This window comes from Thunnus albacares, chromosome 7 (assembly GCF_914725855.1).
Source record: "Thunnus albacares chromosome 7, fThuAlb1.1, whole genome shotgun sequence".
NCBI lineage: Eukaryota > Metazoa > Chordata > Actinopteri > Scombriformes > Scombridae > Thunnus > Thunnus albacares.
Genome location: NC_058112.1, coordinates 8642476 through 8662934, shown reverse-complemented (window position 1 = coordinate 8662934; position 20459 = coordinate 8642476). Strand labels below are relative to the sequence as shown.

Here is a 20459-nt window from a genome sequence, read left to right as displayed (position 1 = left end):
TCAGGAGGCTCATCATGGTTTCAGAGGCTTTCAGAACCTGCTTGTAAAGCCTAAAGATGTTAAGATGTTAAGCCTACAGTAAGTCTTGGAAACAACTGACCAGAAATGATTAATATAGTGGTAAATTTCATCCTGTGTTGAAAAAGACAAAACACAAATGGTTAATATCTTTACATTTGTGTTCAGGGATAGACTTCTTCCACTCCCATTAAGCAACATTATTCTTTGGCTATACATAATACTTGTGAAGATAAAACAAAGCATTTGGCAAACATGGTCCATTACCAATTAGTTGACCACAGGTGTGTGTCATGTGTACAATAATTTCTTTCAGCCAATCAGAGGGGCAGCGCTACCCTCCTACTAACAAGCTTGGGGGCACCACATATGTCCACAAACATTTCTGTGGATGACTCAGGTTCAACCAGATTTTTAATTTTATTTAATTGGTTGAAATTGGTGATATCTATACAATTACCTCATCAAAATATGTTTCGCTCTGTCAATTGTAAAAAATATCACAATATCAGCACACAGGTAGTGTTTGATGGCGACTACAATCTACTTGACACGTCAGTGTTTCATGTTTACTTCAATACTTTCATGTATAAAATCTGTGACAGTTTTAAAATGTACAAAAATTTAAAGGTAGAATATATGACATTCAACCTCACTGGATGTCAGCAAACAACTATATGCTATGTAAGGATATAGTGGCATAATGGCGACCTGAGCAGAGAATGAAGTCCCACTCCCTCTGTTTGTGTTGTTATCTGAGCTTCTCTGTTCATTGTTTTGGTAGACGGTCTGGCCATGCGTGCATGTTAGTGCATGTGAGTGTGCATGTTAGTGCATTTGAGTTCCTCCGTGTCTTCCACGTCAGTTTCCAAGATGGCAGACGTGTCACTAACTTTCTCAAATTACAGCTAAACAGAACACAAAATATGTTTCTGAAAATATTTGAGGCGAGAAATAGGTAATACATTAACAGAATCTTGATCAATATTTGATCAGCACTGCCTAGTGTGACAGTTTGAGCTGGCGGTTGAAGGACAGCTTTCTTTTTTTCCCCCAACTTTATTGAGTAAATAACACACACATTTGTTGTGGTTTGAGATGTTGGTGCTACAGTGTGACATCTAGTGGCTGAATGTCATGCATTACAACTTAAATTAAATTAAATTTATTTAATTGTTTAATGTAATGTAATTTGATTTAATATAATCTATTTTATCAATATAATTTAAATCATTTTATTAATTTTACTGTATTTAATTCAATTAATGTAATCAATGTAATTAACCTGATTTAACATAATGCATTTGAATCTATAATGTATTTGTTTTATCCTCACACACACAAACATTTTTGTGTATGTGTGTTTGTACATATTTGGTATAACTTTATACAGTGTGCCAACATCAGGAGGGGGCAGTGTGGTGGGTGTGGGGTGCCCTTTTCTTAAATGGAGCCACTTCCCCTCATTATGCGTGAACGTCCCTGCAGCGGAGCGCTGCGACCTTCCGTGTATGCGGAGACTTCCTCATCGGGCGCCGAGAAGTGACTGTGACTAGTCCTCAGCGTGTTGAAACTACCTGATAGTTAATGCGCAGGGTTAGTTACTTTGTCACTCATTTCCAGAGCATGACAGCGCTAACATTTGGGATAACATTCGTGCGACAGTAAGTGCAGCTGACATTGATATAATAAAGGTTGTACACAGACACAGGCTGTAAATGCTAGTCAGTTACAATGATAACAACTGCTTGTTGTAACATTGACATATTCACGTGGAAGACATTGAATTATTTAATTGAAAATTGATGACAAACACGTTAAACTTCTTTGTAGTTTAACATAGATGGCTGGTAAGTCTGCGGTTTGCATATTAGCTATAGGCTAGATGTTACCTTACCCGCGGGGTGACATATAGCGCACATTACTGTCCTCATCAGGGTCACACGATAGCCTGTCTATTTTTATTGCAGTCTAATTTTGTAATAATATCAGTGCACACAGGGTAGATATACCATATAATAAGCCATACCAGCCAGGGACGTGCTACCTGGGGGGGACTTGTATGGGTTCATGTGGTCAGATTTTCAAAGTTTTACTGGTCAGTTTTCACCCGACAGCCAGCAAACTTCATGTGCTATCTCAGGCCATGACACCAGACACTCTGAGTGGTGCCTTAATCACACCGGCCGCTCTGTCTGGAAGACTGGGAGGATTTTGTCTGGGCTGGAGACACCATTTTCGTACTTCATTTATTGTTAATAAATTTTTGAAGCTCTTGGACTGGAGGTACTATTGTTGCACTTTTGGCTGTCTAAAATCTCCCAGATCTAACAGCTAAGTGAAGCTGTGTGCTTTTATTCATTCCCATCCCGTGTGCGCAATAACTGCTGAAGGGCAATATAAATGTTTTTTCTGAAATGGCAGAATAATTATGATTAACATTTTGGCCATTGTCATGCAGCCGTACTCGCCCCACTCGCCTAGGGCACCAACATAGTCGGGCCGGCCCTGGGAACAACTAGCAAGGATTCATGACCCTTGTTCAGTTACTCCAGATAGTCCACTGCAGAGGTTCAGTCTGTGGTCTGTGGACACTGCAGTGCCCCAGAACGACCACCGGGGGTCAGAATGACTGTATTAACCATCCAGTCAGTGAGAGGAATGAATGAACTCTGGGTCTACTTTGCCTCATAAAGCAAATTTGACATGGTAATAATGATAAACAAAACTTTTGTGGATATGAATCCACTTCCTCCTAATATAGATTGCTTGAGTTTTGAGACATTTTTAACTATTTTCTTACATAAACAAACAACTAATGAAAAAGTAATTGGTAGATAAATCAATAATGAAAATAATAATTGCAGATGCCAGACAGGTTGAGCACAGCAGTTGTGCAGGGAAATAACATCTTGCAAATATGAGATAATAATCCTGCATAACATCTAAATATGACAGTTGAACAGTTGAACTTTCTGAGCTTTCATTGACTGTTAATGACATAAACTCTTGTACTTTGACTTTAATAAATCATTTATTTCCTGCAGTGGGGAAACACAGTACAATAAAGATGGCCTGGTACAAGGTACTGTATGACTGAAATTATTTGTATTAACAAAATGATGTAAATTACTTTTTTTATGACATCAGTTGTATATTAACAAAGGCAATGCCTTTAAAAGAATGTAAATTTGTGACTTTTTTGTTTGTTTTCTGAAGTATGCTCTCCATGTCTGCTCATCTACTCTTTTGCTTCCTCTTTCATCTTGCTTTTAATTTCCCCTCCTCCTCCTTCTCCACCCAGGCCAGGCTATAGACTCACCCTTGTCCGAGATCGGGCTGCAGCAGGCCGAGGCTGCGGGCCGGTACCTGAAGGATGTCAAATTCAGCAATGTGTTTGTCAGTGATATGCTGCGGGCCCGGCAGGTACGATGCTTTAGTTTCACTGTGGGGGTAAGAAAATTAAATCAAAACACTGCAGAAAAACATTCATTTTACGGTATAATTACATGAAATGGAAACGCACTGCACTATTTCTTATAGACATTAGACAACACATTTCCTGGTTTTGATTTAACATCATCTCACTTTGGGACATTCATTCCCAGGCAGCAGGGTGTAAATTATAATTAACACTAACCAGTGTCTTCAAATCAAATAACTGGGAAAAGAATTTTGAAATATGAATTTTAAATCATGTTAATATAAGATGATTGTGATTGTTTCCTACCAGACCGCCGAGATGATTATGAAACACAACAGCAGTTGTTCTAATCTACAAATGGCATGTGACCCTTTACTTAAGGAAGTGGTGAGTGACACTTCTTTTGCGAGTATTTTCTCCTTAAGATATTTACTTAAGATGCATTTACTTATTAATAAATATCCTGACTCATCCAGCGAATGACTTGCTGTTTTTTAGAGCTTTGGGATAGCTGAGGGGGGACGAATGCAGGACTTAAAAGACATGGCCAAGGCAGCTGGTCAGACGTTTCCAGGCTTCACCCCTCCAGAGGGAGAGACTCAGGAACAGGTGAGGTTGTTGTGGCTCAGAAAGGGTTGATGTAACTGTTTCCCTGTCATCTCATCATATATTCCCATATTTGGTCCCATATTTGTCTGACGGTCTCTCTTCACTCTGACTTCTTGTTAGTTGGGACATTTTCACAAACTTTCTTGTTTTAAGATAGTACAGCGTGTCATGCTCTGCACAGGGTACCAAAAATACTAAAACTGTAGCTTTTTCTTGGTTTACTTACTGACTGACTTACTTACATACATATTTTAATATGCTAACAGTAATAATCCTACACTAAAAATCCATCTAACCTGATTTTGAAATATGACCTGAAATAAAAGGGTATTTTTATTGGTCATTTCATATTATGTAATGGGACTGATACATACATTTTCCTTATTTCACAGCATCTAGATTGGCAGATGAGTAGTGCTCCTTTGCTATCAGTATTTAAATCAGACGCTTCCTCACTACGTATAATCCTACGTGTCCTGATATTAAATTATGTCTTCATTTTTTCTGTAAAGAATTAGTTACACAAAAAAGATTAAAGTTTTATTAATAAAAAAAATCTACTCATGCGGATTGTTTTTGTTTTATGTAGCTAACTGAGTAGGACATTGTTTCTAGAAAGACCTGCCACTGTTTAGTTTCTCAAATATAATTTTTCTGTGCTTTTGGGAGCATTTGGGTGGTGGCAGAAGTTTCCAAGGTGAATATCTCAAAATGTTGATACATGAAACTAAACTATTTGTTGCATGGCCACCAACTCTTTAATGTTAAGATGATCGTAGCTCATAGGCATAGATTGGAAAGATGGAAAATGGAAAAATGGACACATGCTACCACTAGATGGCAGAAAACACTAACTTCTCCAGTCAGATACTGGCTCCTTGAGGATGTGAGGTGGTATGTCAGGGCCTCTTTGCATCCACATGCCTGTATTTCTTCTGTATCTGCCAGAGCACTTAGTGTGAATCAGGGGGATCAAAGTACATGCCCCTCTACTGTCAAACAACTGCAGTGTTCGTCACTGCCCCTGATTAAAAAGTCACCACTTAGCTTTGTGTTATTTGTGTTAGAGGTTGTGTGGGAGGACGGTGTGTGTGTATATGTGTGTGTGTGTGTGTGTGTGTGTGTGTGTGTGTGTGTCGGAAGGAGGGATGTTCTATTTAAGAGATACCTCGTCAGGCTTCATCCATTAGATCTTGGCTTGGACGTTAACTCTGGTCCAACCCGGTACGTGACCAGCACATCATGATGATGATGCAGATATACAAAGATAGATTTGACGTAAGCACTCAGCGTCCCAATCAGTGTCGGCTACAGGTCTCCCTCCCAGCTTTCCTAAACGAGTTACAGGTCGTTTAGTCAGGATTAAACTGGAGTTGGCATGTGTGTTTTTGATGGGAAACCTTGTGACTATGTTGCAGTGTTTTGAATACAAGGACTTTTAACTTTTCTTCCTCACAGTCGCATGTACTCACATTTCCATGCTGTTAGTCGAGAAAGAAAACATAAGAGACACAAGGCGCAGTTTATAACTGGTTTTTACTCTGTTCAGGTGAAAGAGCGGGTCAAAAAGTTTTTAGAGAAAATGTTCCAGCAAATCCAGTCCGAACATTGGCGTGACAACTCCTTATCTGCTACACCAGAACCATCTCCTGTGGAGGGAAAGGCAGACGACGGGATGAAGGGTGTCCCTGTCCACGCCATGGTAGTCACCCACGGGGCCTACATGTATATGGTAATGCGCTACTTGGTGGAGGACTTAGATTGCCCCTTACCTCAGGGTTTTGACAAAGCACTTATGTTCTCTGTAAGTCCTAACACGGGCCTCTGTCGGTTTATACTAACCTTGGGAAAAGAGGATGACGCTTTCAAATTGTCAGGGATCCGCTGTGTGTTCATGCACAGGGGGGACCATATTAAAAAGTAGGAGCTGGATGTGCTCCAGAGACTCAGAGAAAGTTTACAATTTAGATTGTTTTATTTATGGGCTCTGTATTTATTTTACATTTGGTCACTTTAAAATATAGTTTATTCAAATTTTTACTTGATGGATGAACAATGAAGTTTATCCTTCTAGTTCCTTGTAAGCATGTTATGACAAGTGAATAGTGAAAGAAAACTTTAGGGCAAGTATTGTATTGTTAGGTATTGTTTATTACTGTGTAGTTTACCAGTGGCAATACCTTTTCAGAAAACATTGTGTACCTAAATTAAATTAATTCATGTTACAAGTCTCAAATCATAAAGATAGCAATCAAATAACACATATAATGCATCTTCATTATTTTATACAGTGACTGTCAATAAAAGTTATTTTTTATTCAGGATTTGAATACTGTTTCATGATTTGAGCACCTTCATTTCACCTCAAATGGATGATTTGTGTTGCAGGACAATGTCATCATTACTTTGTGACAGTGTGGTTGTTCATTACAGTAAATGTGGGCAGCTTTGTGCTATAATGAGTCTGTGTTTCTATATTTAACCTCCAGGAGTTCATAAATTGTGCTTAGGTACACAGAGCGGAACTGCAGGAATGTTGACGTTTTGGAAATAAGTGACTCTTTCATTGTTGTGAATTAACACTTCGGTCAACAAGGACAAATGCATGCCAAGACCTAGTGTTTTTAACTGTAGTGTGCGTGTGACTGATTCTCTACTGCAGTTTTTCACTCCACTCTCAGGGTCGGACAGGACTTTTTATGAGAGGCAAACATCATTTCCTCATCATCATAATTAAGAGATTGTACATCATGTGACTGCTGAAGTAGATTGTATTACAAAACATTTCACAGATTGAATCCATGTTGTTCATAAAGCTATTGCATGTTCCTGTATCATAGCAGCATCTGTGGAGACTTGCCAACAGCGATATGAGATGTCTTTTTCTGATAAAACTCCCTAAAAAGCCCACGTTTCTCATTTGTTCTCATTTTTGCATGATATTTACTGCTGATTCTACCTTAGATTTTCAAATATAGATCAAGTATGCTTTGATTGTGTTTGCTTCTTTATTTGTATCTTGAAAACTCATTTGATATGTATTTCTTCATTTTGGACATTTGTTCAGGTCCAATATTTGCCAGTTATATAACAAATTGTGTTAAGTTGTTTGTTTTATGTCACAGGTCGTTCCTTCATGCTGTTTCACATGGTCCCCTTGTGCAAAATGTCCCTGAACAGATTTCATACATGTCCATGAAATGACTATTGTCAAAAATGCAAAGCAGAAGTGACCCTACTGTATGTCACTGAACTTTATGGTCTTTTTTAAGTGACTCTAAAAATACAAACAGACAGATGAATCCCAGAATAGTTACCATTTATTTTTCCACATTAGAAATAACACAACATGAAATATATATAAATAATAAAACAGTAGACTAGGAAGGAAATCATTTTACATATTTCAATAAATAAATACCTTTTTCATTCCTGTGACTATTGGTGTCCGGCACCTGACATAATTAGATCTTATTTATGAATGGCTGCACACAGAAGATGGTTCCTCTCAGTAACAACAGTATGCACTGGTTGATCTTTGTTAATTAAACTCCTCATGAAACATTACTGTATCAACACGTTTTTTCATAAATATTCATAATTACTCACAGATTACACATTTTTACATATGCAAAACAAACATTGCCACATCTGGCCCAAGGTTTAAAATTTAACAGACAGAAGAGGTTAAAGGACAGCAGGACGCTGGACAAAACTTGCCTCATGATTATGTCAAATGTTGCCAAACTTATCCTTCATCTGCTGTTCAAATAGAATGTCTGCACAAAGCTGCTGTGATGTAACACGGTTAGTGAGAACATTACCATGTAATATTCCCATAAAAACAAATTCTGAAAATTTTGATTCAAGGGTTTCATAAAATGCCATGTCTTTTCTCAGTTGTTAGATATTTAATACTTTCATGTCACTTTCCAGTGTCAGCCCTTTGTTAGACATTGTGTAGCTCCCATTGATTCTGCAGTCCACAAATGCAGGACATTTGTGGTACCACTCCCACTATGCAGTTTTCAAAGTTTTCAGAACAAACAAAGACTTGCACCTTCTCTTGACTTTTCACCTTTTAAACCCAAGTTCAGTATCTTAGTCCTGTTCTGCCCGGTCTGCAATATTGGTCTTGACAGGACTTACAGGCCCGTTGGGCTGTAACACCCGCAAGGGGTCATCACAGGAGGTGATGGTCTCTTTGGACACAGCTCCAGCCTGGTCCTGTTCAGGCTTCCCATGATCTGCATCCTTGTGATCCTTGACAGAATGTGAAGGATGTGACTCTGATCTTAATGGATCAGAGGGGTTCACATGCTCACTCCTCCTCTGTCTCTTTACCAAAGGACCCAGGAACTTCTCCAGCAGGGCTGAGGTGGGTTCAGGCAGCTCCTGGTGAGCAACTCCCAGCTCACCTCCCTCCAGTTTGAGCAGCCGGCCCCCACTTGCAGAGTAAAACACATCGTGGTGGTTCGCCAAATCTAACCAAATGCGCTGGAAAAGGCAATCTTCTCTGTCCTTTCGTCTCTGTTTGACAGGAAAACAGACAAATGCAAACACAAAATGTCTTAGATTACTGTTTTTCACTGCAGTCGTTTTTCTGACTTCACTCAAATTAAGTGCATTTCATACTCACAGAGTTGTACAGCTCTCCCTTTAAGTCCATACAGAGAAACCATTTTCTTCTCAAATCAAATATTGACACAAAGTTGCTTGTATCTGTTCTTACTGGCAAAATAACTGTAAGAAAACAGATTTAAACATAAGAGCATCAGTAACAGATAAAAAAAATTGGCAGACTGAAAAACGTATTTCATACATTGTGGATTTAAAATAGTTTTAGAAACATGTTAGCTGCCAGAAATCTTGTTTGTTTGTACAGATGACGTGCAAAAAAAAGCTTTGGACACCCAAAGTACTTCATACATTTTTAAGTATTTCCAGAAATATGCCATGCAAAATATATTTCCAGACTTTCATCTTTATGCACAAATTATTAATTTTTTCTCTTTTTTTTCTTTCGTAACACTTCAGGGCGTATATGTAAATTTGTAAATTTAATGAATAAATGAATATAAATGAATTAAATGATGCATAAAATCTTTACATCTACTCTCTGAAATGGATTAATATGTTTGTATGGGTATAGGCAGACTTACCCAGAAAGTCACGGTGAATACCTTTTCTCATTGATCCACTCAGCTCCAGGTAGAAACGTCCCGTACCGGCTGCATGTGCTCCTTTGTTAAAGCTGCTCTGCTGATGTTGTAGTAGCTGTTGTGGATCCTGGAACCTCGGTTTACAATCCACCGGTACAGACACATGTACAGCAATCAGGAAGAGTGAGAAGAAAGCCGGTTGCATGATCAGTGGGGATGCTGTGCTCTCTTTACTCTCGCAGAACAAATGCTCAGGTTGGTGTTTGGGCAGCTACTGGAGGAGGAGAAAGTCCAACAGGCCTATTTAAACACAAGGTCGATAAACTGGCTAACTCATTTACCAAAATGACACAAAGCCTGCCTGTTTTTCAGTGGTTAAGGGTTGCCGAGGTGGAATTCCTGCAGGTTCGAACTGGTAGGATACCATTTTATTATTATGAAGGAGTGAATACCTTGACACAAACAATATTTTTTCTGCCTCAGATGGGATCATAATTTACTCTGCTTTGTTCAAACCTAAAGAAATCTAACACAATGAGTAAGTGTGTAACTGCAGAGGCTGGAGCAGAGGAGAGAAGCTGAAGAGACAGCAAAGGCAAAAATGGAGAGAGAGTGCAGAGTTGATTCATCTTCCCACGTCCGTGTCCATAGTCAAAAAGGAGAGGTGAGGTAAGAATTACAGGGTTCCCAAATTTCAAGTTTATTGTTTGAAGTTTGTTTAAAACAGACCTCCCTCCTTACAAGGTGCATGAAGAAGAAGTCCTGAAGGATGAAAAATCCAGGAACTTTATACAGATGTTTATAGGACCAGCCTTTACAGCCTATAGGTATAAATTACTGATGCTTAATGATTTGATTCTGCTGTGTCAACATCCGAGGGAAGTGAGTCATACCTTGCCTATTAACTGCACACACTTACCACGCCTCTCACTTCCTTTCACTAGTGTTCATAGTTTCACCTCAGTAAAAAAAAACATCACAATTACCTATCTATAGCCTTTGTCACCGAGGGTGTGACAGAACGTTGGCATTTGACGCCCTGAGAATAAGAATAGGTTCTTTTCAGAGGAATTTCCTTGAGAGAACTTTTCCACTGAAATTAAAGTAAAGATGTATTCATCATTCATTTATTATTGGACACTTTGTTATTAATAATTGATGAATGACATGCTTGCCTTTTACAAAAAAAAATACATTTTTGCATGTTCAGCTGACCTGCTGTGCACTGATTTACAGACTGCACAAGTTTAGCATTGAATTAAAATTGACTAATTATGAGCGTACCAATTGAACTTACACTTACTGAACTTACCACTTATTTATTATTGATAATTGGTGCCAAATTTCATAGTTGTAGACATTCTAGACCAGAAAATTGTTCAAAATTGACACACCTGTAAAATAGTTATAAAAAGTGTTGCTGCAGTTTGCACTAATTTCTCTAAAAACAATTCATTTTCATTTACATTCATTTTCACATTTGTCTAAATAATTGTGTATTGTTGCCCTCCTACCTGTCCTCTGGTGTTTCCAGAAGAGGGCGCTACATACTGATTCATGGTGATCCACTGAGGTTTTTAAATTTTCCCGGACACACATAAAGTTTCCACCCCAGTCCTTGATATCTAATATCAATCATATTAAAATGATATCATAATATCAAATATCTGAGTCATTCCAGGTCAAGAAGCATAAAATAAGTCAAACCTGCAACTTTAAAGCATCCAATCACAACAGCTTTTACAAAACGTCTTTTATTATCATTTCAGGAATACAGTTGACTGCTGTGCACAGCACATACGTACAAAAATAAAAGGAAAACCATTTGTAATATAGTATTTTACTTACTCGTCATAATATTTTTCAGAAACAAATGATTGGAGAAGTCTGTTGTTTCAAACTAATTTACAATCATTTCAATAATCGGAACTAAGGCAGAAGGTGAGGTATATGTTAAAAAAGAGGAGGGGGACTCAGAGGAAGCACTCTCCCCTCAGTGCAGGAATAGAAAACTGAGAGAGAAACACAAAGGCTGCCGGCACACAGGGACACACACACACACACATACACACACACACACACAAACACACACACACACACACACATACACAAATCTGATCCCAGATCCTCCCACAGACCTCCAGTTCCCTGTGAACCAACACATTTTAAAACCAGCTGAACAGGTATGATAAGCACAATGGCAAAATCCAGACACTGGATCCTTAATCAAAAGGAGTGATACATACCTAGTCCATTCAGAACTCCATATGCATAATGGGGAATTTGGGAAGTAGGAGTTTATGGTGAAGAGTGATATTTTTCTTACCATTAACTACCTTCTCTCAGTTGATTCAATATCATACAACCTTTTCTGCCTCGAAACAACATCGTGGAAAAGTTGTAGAACTTGTAACAGAGTCATTTTTCTTTCAGACTTTCAATTCTCTAGCTTTGTTTGAATTGAACACCAACCTCTGTTGTTTTTGGTGTAAACGATACCGGCTGAAATTCTTACAATATCAACTAATCAGGTGTCCCTCACAGCTTGAAGAGAAAGCCACTGCAATTCCCATTCTGCCACTCAAATCATTGTGCTGACAGTGTCCTCTGAAACATACCATAATAAACTACAAATGACATACAGTAATTAACACAATATTGCCATCAAAAACAAGTGCTTTCGATTTTGCAGGTCAGCCTGTTTTGATGGAAGCATAGCAAAGGGAAAACAGCATGAACCCCTGCTCAGTAAATTGCACTGCATAAAAAACAAATTTGCACCTTTTAGTATATTTTGACAAATCAGCCAAAATACTTCTCCAAACAACTCCTCACTGCCACAAAATCAGCCAAAAAAAAGCTACAGGTGATCATTTTCTGATCATCGGTGATGTGGTAATGGCTGGTCGGTCAAACTGAGTAATAAAATGCTCAAGGTAAAATCCCAAAAAACACAATTATAAATGGTGATAATATTCAAAAAGATTAAACGTGACATCCTCAGACTATCAAGTTGCTCTCTTGGATCACAGTATTCAGTTCACCAAACAGTCTGTTTAACCCAAGTGTCACTTTCCTGGAAGCATTTGATTCTTTTTACGTGGCCTTTTGCTACATAACGACCAGCTCAAACCACAGTCGGTCTTTTCTTTTGACAGATATCCCTCAGTAGCTTCTGTGTTGCTTCTTCCATGCCTCTCACCTTTATCCTCTCATGTGAGGAGAGTACAGTACATCAGCTTGCACAGTCAGACAATGCCCTGTTATTCCTGACTCAAGGTAAATTGATCTGATACCATCTCTACCGTCGCTTTGGCAGAAACAGAACATGACAGGCGTGCGCTCAGTCAGACACACGCACATACACACACACGCAAGCGCGCGCGCTTGCATACACACACTCACTCTGACCAGATACTGCACATTCGTCTCTGCTACTAGACATAAGCTGGAGCTTAAAGGGCACGTAAACCATTGCTCACAGACATTTTGTCAGTGCGCTACAGTAATGTTAGAAAGGGCATGAGGTAAAATATGATAACATATATCTGTAAGAGCTTTGCTACTTTCTTTTAATCATATTTCACCAAGCTGGCCTTTAGTGGTAGTTTGCTACTCGCAGAATATTGCAGGTCAAGTACCAAAATATAATTTAATTCAAAATAATCAAAAACAAGCTCAATTGCACCTCATTTCAACATAAAAAAGACTCTGCTCTGAGAATTGTGCAGGATCATGACTACCTTCATTGCACATTACAGTACATGACAACCATTTTTATCTTGAAGAAATACAAGAAATACAGGTACAGAGCTCCGTAAAACAACACGGTAAAAGTAGTGGAGACGGACCAGACAACACGCCTGCATCAGTAACACAGAGGACAGAAAGCTCACATCTCCGACCTTGGTACAAAAATGGCTCAGATGGACAGGACAAGAATCCCAGGGCCCAGCGCTGACTGTCCAGTCTGACATCAACCAACGAGGGGCCCGCTTGTCTGTTGCTCAGGTATTTTACCCGCATTATCCACATCCTCACCAAGTTAAACAAACAACGGGTGCCACATGCAGAGTACCATATAAGTCCTCTGTACATCATTGCTATCTTCACCTTTGTCTGTTCCTCCTCCCCTCGTCTCCACAATGGAAACTACAGTAACTGAAAGAGGAACACGAGTGGTTGTTGAATTCAAGTATGCTGCATACACAAAGCCTGAATGAACATCGCCATTAAAACCCTTTGGTTCACTGCTTTTGCAACACTTCTCATATTCTTTTCCTTTCACAAGAAGCTGTACCGTGACTCAGTGATCTGAATAATGCATAAATAGATTTGAAATCTGGGATCAATAAGCGCAATCCACATCATCTAAATCTTAGACAGACTGAGTTACCTGAAGTATTGTTCACAAATCCCAGAATCATAAACAGTCCCAGCTCTGCCTAAACCAAGCTGGACTATTTACACATTTCCATTTAATACAGCAGACCTTCTTATTTACAGTGAATTGACTTAATCGATGGCATCCACTGTAACCTCAGTACTTCCTGCATAAACACTGTGCCAGTGCCAAATAATCATCAAACCAGTGTGAAAGACAAACAGCTCCTGTCGTCACTTTTTGCTACAAACAAATCGAATCAATTAGTGAGTCATCGACTACAAAAACACAAGTCTACGAACCAGATTGCACCAAATCAATTTGAACTGGGGGAACATGACATATAGCAGACAGAAGTGGAGGATATTTCGCTTCATAGTGTCAGGTCTATGATATTCTGCTACACTGATGCCCCCTTGACCTTCCACAATAAAGAAAAAAAACCCTTTAAAATTAAGCAGTTCTCAAACTGAGCAACTCCACATACATACTTAAAATAAATGCATGGCCACATATACAGTGCACGCTCACACACTCAATCTGGCCTGATGATCCGGCTAGAAAATTTGTGAAAGTAAAACTTGGGATTGTCAAAGCTCCCTTGGACATGATGGGGGGGTTGAGTGCTGACTCTAAATCCAGCTTTCCATATTAACAAGAGGCTCCACTGGGTCCTGTGCAGCATAGAGTCTCAATTACTTAATTGATCTAATTATAGAAAGAAAATAAAGTGGAGAAACCTCTGGCCCTCTAGGAATTGGGCTAAAGCCCCCCGGTGGTGTCTGAGGGAGTGATGACTTGCCTTTCATTCCTATTTCTGACTTGAGCGCCACGTTTCTTACATGCAAAGGGAAGGGGGCCGCAATTAGGAATCCAAGGCACCGCCACCTCATGACAAAGCAAGAAAAACCACTGCCACATTTGTAAGTGCTCTTGTTAGCTCTAGCAAATACATAGAGGGGATGAGAAATGTCCAAGTCCTTGATGGATGACAACAAAAACATCTTTTTAAGTAAACAGGCATTCTTCTCTGTAGAAATTTCATGCACACATTTCTCTTTTTCTTCATCTTCTTCATCTCAGGATATGGTGCTTTGAGGTAATAACGTATCCATTTCATTTCCAAAAGGATGAACTGTCATCCACTGACAGGGCAAGGACTCAACCAATTCCAGTAAGCACCCATATAAACTGAGGGGACCAATGAAGCCTCTCCATCCCCTTCTTATCACAAAATGGTGAAAATCATAAAAGCAGCAAAGAATGGCATTTCCATCATTTCTAATACAAAGTAAGCTACCCAAATATACATATAAAGTTTGAATAAATACTATCAGATATAATGTATTTCTTTCTTTTACAGTCCATTTTGTCTTTTGTGTTTGTACGTACGTATACGGTATTTATGTTACCTGGGAAATAATCCACATGTGCAAATAAGTTTGTTATTGCCAGTCTTTGCTCATCATATTCGGGGTAGGAAGTGCGTTACAGTCATGGCAGTGGTGGCCTTGTTGCCCCTCTTCACACGGCCATGCTTGCTGAGTGCTATGTAGGAGCCTCTGTAAACCAGAGACTCGTAGGCGTTGTAGTTGTTTGGGAGCAAGCTCTCCTTGAACTTGCACTCGTCATGGAAGACTGTCTAGAGAGGACAAAGAGACAGACAGCGCGCATGTTAGTGAACAGCTTAATAAAAAGACACCATTTGTAGTTTGAAGCTATGATGGCACAACATGAAAAAGCAACTTTTAAAAGATTCTAAGCGATGCACAAAAATATAATGATAAATTTAGATAAGACACAGCAAAGATAACAATGAATTAACGTTTTGACAATGTAGGGTTATCTTTGTTCAGTCTCCCAGCAGCGCTTACTGCTATAAATATTAAGATGCATTTAGTTTACTCCTTGAAAAGAATAGGTATCTGTACACAATAAGCCAAATCAGCTGATATTTAGTAAACACAAGGTATGTCTATTGAGCCATGGTCTATTCATAGTAAAAAAAAAAAAAACATGCCCAACTTAAAGGAATAGTTGGAAATTTTGGGAAATACACTTTATTTCACTTTCTTGCCAAGAGTTAGATGAGAAGATTGATACCACGCTCACGTACGTTAAATATGAATCTACAGCTAACAACCAATTAGCTTAGCTTAGCATAAAGAATGGAAACAGGGGGGAAACAGCTAGCTTAGCTCTGTCCGACGATAACAAAATCCACCTACTAGCACGTCTAAAGCTCACTAATTAACACATTATATCTTGTTTGTTTAATCCATTATAATCCCCTTTAAAACCACAACTTGTGTTTTTACACAGATGAAGCATACAGAAAAAACATCTTCACTAGAGAGCTTTAGAGGTGCTGATTAGCTGATTTTTTATGTTTTGACAGAGCCAGGCTAGCTGACTTCCCTGGTTTCCTGTATTTATGCTAAACTAAGCTAACTGACTTGCGTTTTTTTTTCCCTCACCTACATTCCACAAAGACCCGCCCTACTCTTCCTCTGATTGGCTAGTGCTCGTTGCCTTCATTGGTTAGGTTGTTTAGGTTTAGGCATGTGGAGTGAGATGGTTAGGGTTAGGGAAGGAATATCAGGGTCAGAGCCAATCAGAGGCAGACTAGAGGCAGGTCTTCGCAGAATGCGGGTGAGGGGAAAAAAATAACGCAAACCGAACCAACCTAACACACAAAGGCATCAAGTACTAGCCAATCAGAGGCAGAGTAGGGCGGGTTTCGCGGAATGCAGGTTGGAAAAAGTAAGGCAACTGACTCATCTAACTGCAAAAAATTCAATAAGTATTTTTCCCACAATGTGTAAAATATTCATGTAAAATGACCATTTCAAAACTAAAATCTTGAGGAAATATTTAAACTATACAGTTATGCTGAAATACAGTAAAAACAGCACACCAGGAAGATTTTGGGTCTAAAAGAAACACTGATCCCTATTTTCCTCATACAGCCCTTCTATCTAAGAATAATCTCCAAATATCTGTCATTATAAAGAACAACATGACTGCTCTGCTCTGCTGACATGACAATGCATGACTCGAACAGCGTACAGCAGCAGAGCAAATTCTCCCCATCAGAGGCCATGTGGCCTAATTCAATCTCTTATCAGATCATCAGCCCACTCACAAGCTAACGCTTCATCACTCAGATAACCGACTCACATTCTGTCTGTCAAATATGTTGGCCACAGCGAGCAAACTGCCAGCCACGTGTCAGCTGAAACACAATGCTTCCTCCACACACCATGTACATTTATATATTAATAGCTGTCATTGCTCCAGAAGCAAACGAATTACATCTTCTAAAGGTTATCCCCAGTAAGCCTACAAATACACCTCATCTGTGGGATGAGGATAAAAAGTTCAGCTTCACATTTAATTATATTGTCATTTCATCCATGCATTCATTTTTTCTGTTATCTAAACTTCACCTAAAAAGTCTTCTTTCTCTTACAAACTGCCAGTGGCATTTGATATTGAAGGGATCACACAAAACAACTTATATTCTAAGCAGCAGGATTAAATTAAGGCCTTTGGGAACTGAAATTCACAGCAAGATAAAAGCATTGTCATTGTATACTGAGGATTTGTGAGAATCTAATTTTAATTATAGCCCATTATTGACATTGTTATTAATATATTTTACTACTAATTAAATGACAGAAAAAGCCAGATACTGACAAATACATATCTTCACTCAAAACATTCAATAAGTAGCTGGTGCTTTTTAAAATCTTTTATCTGTTATTGCAACATCAGTGATGTTGAGCTATAAGTATAGTTTCAATATTTTGTCAAGCTTTAAACTACAGTAATTCTGTTATGCTTAAAAATTCAGGTGAACTGCCAGATACATTAAAAATCCAGAGGCTGCTCTTCCCTGAAGTGTCTTTGGAGTGCCCTCGACCTAATGAAAGGTGCCAAATTTACATACAGTAACATGTTTTCTGGTATTGGATGCTTGTCAGATTTCTAATTTCTTTCTGATACAAGCTTGAAATGACAGTGTCGTGTTTGAGATTTTTCAGAGGTTAGAGGTGGGAGAAGCTGGTGGTAGTGGGGTGGAGTAGCTCAGTCTTTGCCTACTAGGATGTGTGTGATGTGCTCTGCCCTGCAAGAAAAAGCGCTTTGCCATTAAAATCGATTTCCAACTCTGCTGACAGGTTTCTTTGCGTCAGGGGGTTTTCCCTCCTCCTCACTCACACATGACCACATTACAGCCGTGCGGACTAAATCCTGCATCTGTTAACCTCATCATTATTTACCCATAGGCCACCGGGCCTAGCCCACTTGCTTGAAATAGAGCTGTATAAGTTCCTGAGGAAATTAAAAATATATGGATTTAACAACACATTTTGGACAGCTCCCCTTATGGCAGATAGGGCCATCCTAAAATCTTTTTTAAAAGGCGGATCAAGATGCAAGTGCGTATTTTCAGACTCCCATTAAATAACAGTGCTGGACAATAAATGAAATACTGTGCATAGCCTACCTACCGTTCCGTATAACCTCCCACGGCTGTTCATTGCGACAAACAGCTCACTCTTCACCCCGTATAGGCTCACCACTCCTCTCTCCACCGTAGAGATCTCTATTAGACCTAATACAGGACAAGGAATTATTACATTGGAGTTAAAAAAAAAAATAAAATAAAATACCAACCCATTCTGCTGGCTGATTCAGTGTTTTATCACTGTGACTGTAGCATTGTGCTCCCTCTGCGTCTGTATGGGTGTAACCTTGCAGATTGCTGCGCAGCATGCCGAGCCTTTGTTCTGCATCTTTCACCCCATCCTACATTTGCATCCAGGCGCGTGCCAATCAAGCGCATTCTGGTTATTGCAATAATTGCAGTAATTGCATTGACGTGCACGGCTATTGGTCACTGGACCGCCCTCACAGGGCTGCGTAAAAATAAGTTGTGTCTAAAAGCGTCCATACATTCATGTCATGGTTGAGCTTGGGGAGGGGGGGGAAGGGGTGGGGGGGTGTTCAGCACTGATGGATACTTGTTTTTAATAGATTTGTCTTTGCCGTGGAAGAAATTCAATGCTCCCTCAGAGTCGGATGACATATGATCATGCAAATGAATAGAGGGGATAGACTAGCCTGCTCATCACAGATCCATGCTTATTGACTCTGCTTCTCTTTTATGTCTATTGCATTACATTGGTGGAGGCATAACTCACTGTACTGGTTTTCATTATGTACACCGTTTATCCTGCCGTCGGGGAGGACCTGAAGGTGAAACCCGATGCCCACGTTGCAGTAGAGCCTCCGCACTCTTTTGATGCCCAGCAGATAGTCACTCTCCCAGTTCAGCTCCGGTTTCTCCCCGGAGATCCCCAGTACAGAGCGTGAGAAGAGGGTCTCCCATCTTTTCTCCAGTAAAGTTGCATTTGTCCTGCTGCTCGGTAAAGGGTACGCTGACACGATCCCCAGCAGAAAGCCCAGGAGAACCACCGCGGTCAGCGTCCAGTGCGGCGTGCCGGCCTCGCAGGACATACTGACGAGGAGCCTTTGCGCAACGGCCATCCGGTTTACCTTCGGGCCACGTGGTCGAAATTAATGACCCTAAAAATACCGCTCTTCTTGTTTTGCTTCCTTCGGCATGCTGGCTGAGGGTTATTTTTGGAGCGCAGATCAGGGCTTTGGGCATGAAACGAAAGCCCCGGTGCAGAGGAGGAGAGGAGACGGGAGAGTGCGCGGCAGAGCTGGAGGTGATGGTGATGGTGATGTTGGTGGTGGTGGTGGTGATTACCATGTTTTGCAGCTCCTCCGCGCCTCTCTCTCTCACACACACACACTCTCTCTTTCTCTCTCTCTTCCCCCTCTCTGTCTCCCTCACGGTAAGAGTTCCGAATAAATCCTGTACCACTCACCAAAAACCCAGTTTCAACCTTGCCAGGGCTATCGCATCCCTAGATGACATCATGCTGACTTCACCGCTGGGATAATACAAGGGTAGAGAGGGTGCTGACAGCAGGAAAAATACCAAGTCTATGGAGAGTTGAGGGGAATAGTCTACTGTCAGTGCTGGACTGGAAGGGGAGAAAGCTTATTGGTGGCGTTCAGCGGCCGTGGGACGCGATGGGGCACTCGGGCTGCTCCCAAATTGGGTCGGTGGTCATATGTCTGTCAGGCCGCTTCCTTATTTAGAAGGAAGGTGTAAAAACAGGCCCACTTGTCACTGGAGAGCAATGACAGGGCTCTTGTGGTCCCACTTCTTCTGCTTCGCCGTTCAAGAACTTTCCCCAGCAAATCTGTGTTTTTCTGAGCCTAAAACGACATATCAGCTGGACCAGAGAGCCGGCGGGGCGTCCACCGCCCCTCACACCGCAAAGATCAGGGTTCAAGACCTCACTGCCGGCCAGCATCCGCCCTGCTGACGTGTCCTTGAGCAAGACACTGGATCCCTCTAAGCTCGGTTGTATAGGAGGCAGAGAGTGGCATATGAATAAAGTGCCATATTTTTTTAAGTGCGCTACACCATAACCCGTGCGTTTCCCATGGTGCATTCGTGAGAACTGTGAGGAGCAAACTGGAGAGGCCCGTCATGAAATGGCACACATTGTCAGCATGCCATTCCCTGCAACATGAAAGCCTATCGTCTTTTCCATGTAATAGATAATGCCAGCAGAAGCATGCCCATGCGTCAGTGGGGCCAGGGCAGTTGCGCACCAGCAGTGTCTCCTGCACACATCAGTTCCCCAAGATAACCAAAGGATGGCACCATTTCCAAGTTATTTTCTTCATACAGCCATCAGTCTCAGTGTGCGTGGACCAAACTGCATAAAGCTTGAAGGATATTTTACCTTCCAGGACTCTCAAATTAAGAGTCTTA

At 40.3% G+C, this 20459-nt stretch overlaps 2 protein-coding genes across 5 annotated transcripts; one reads left to right on the top strand and one right to left on the bottom strand.

The window, feature by feature from the left end:
• The first annotated feature begins 1508 nt into the window (after nucleotides 1–1508).
• Nucleotides 1509–6959, top strand: tigara (TP53 induced glycolysis regulatory phosphatase a). Its single transcript, XM_044356106.1, has 6 exons — nucleotides 1509–1682; nucleotides 3066–3103; nucleotides 3323–3444; nucleotides 3752–3829; nucleotides 3941–4051; nucleotides 5601–6959. Exons 1-6 carry the CDS (start codon nucleotides 1606–1608, stop codon nucleotides 5973–5975), a joined length of 801 nt encoding a protein of 266 aa, XP_044212041.1. The 5' UTR covers nucleotides 1509–1605; the 3' UTR covers nucleotides 5976–6959.
• Nucleotides 6960–7396: 437 nt separating this feature from the next.
• LOC122985447 (fibroblast growth factor 6-like) lies at nucleotides 7397–20430 on the bottom strand. 4 transcript variants are annotated; one of them, XR_006404119.1, is made up of 6 exons: nucleotides 18805–20430; nucleotides 18112–18215; nucleotides 15010–15239; nucleotides 9214–9487; nucleotides 8691–8794; nucleotides 8162–8581 (listed from the first exon to the last, which is right to left on the bottom strand). XR_006404119.1 is itself a non-coding variant. In XM_044356107.1 (4 exons), exons 2-4 carry the CDS (start codon nucleotides 9416–9418, stop codon nucleotides 8153–8155), a joined length of 738 nt encoding a protein of 245 aa, XP_044212042.1. In that variant the 5' UTR covers nucleotides 9419–9487; nucleotides 15010–15073; the 3' UTR covers nucleotides 7397–8152. The 4 variants fall into 4 exon arrangements, 3 of the variants coding, with proteins under 3 accessions (XP_044212042.1, XP_044212043.1, XP_044212044.1); XM_044356107.1 differs by lacking the exons at nucleotides 18112–18215; nucleotides 18805–20430 and having other exon boundaries at nucleotides 7397–8581; nucleotides 15010–15073; XM_044356108.1 differs by lacking the exons at nucleotides 18112–18215; nucleotides 18805–20430 and having other exon boundaries at nucleotides 7397–8581; nucleotides 9235–9487; nucleotides 15010–15073.
• Between the last annotated feature and the right edge of the window lie 29 nt (nucleotides 20431–20459).

Excerpts from the sequence above, each read along its gene's own strand:
- tigara (XM_044356106.1), top strand. The coding sequence starts at position 1,606 with ATGCGCAGGGTTAGTTACTTTGTCACTCATTTCCAGAGCATGACAGCG. Across the intron at positions 3,445-3,751 it reads ATATGCTGCGGGCCCGGCAG|ACCGCCGAGATGATTATGAA; the intron begins GTACGATGCTTT and ends GTTTCCTACCAG. Across the intron at positions 3,830-3,940 it reads ACCCTTTACTTAAGGAAGTG|AGCTTTGGGATAGCTGAGGG; the intron begins GTGAGTGACACT and ends GCTGTTTTTTAG.
- LOC122985447 (XM_044356107.1), bottom strand. The coding sequence starts at position 9,418 with ATGCAACCGGCTTTCTTCTCACTCTTCCTGATTGCTGTACATGTGTCT. Across the intron at positions 8,795-9,213 it reads TATTCACCGTGACTTTCTGG|TTATTTTGCCAGTAAGAACA; the intron begins GTAAGTCTGCCT and ends GTTTTCTTACAG. Across the intron at positions 8,582-8,690 it reads AGGGAGAGCTGTACAACTCT|AGACGAAAGGACAGAGAAGA; the intron begins GTGAGTATGAAA and ends CCTGTCAAACAG.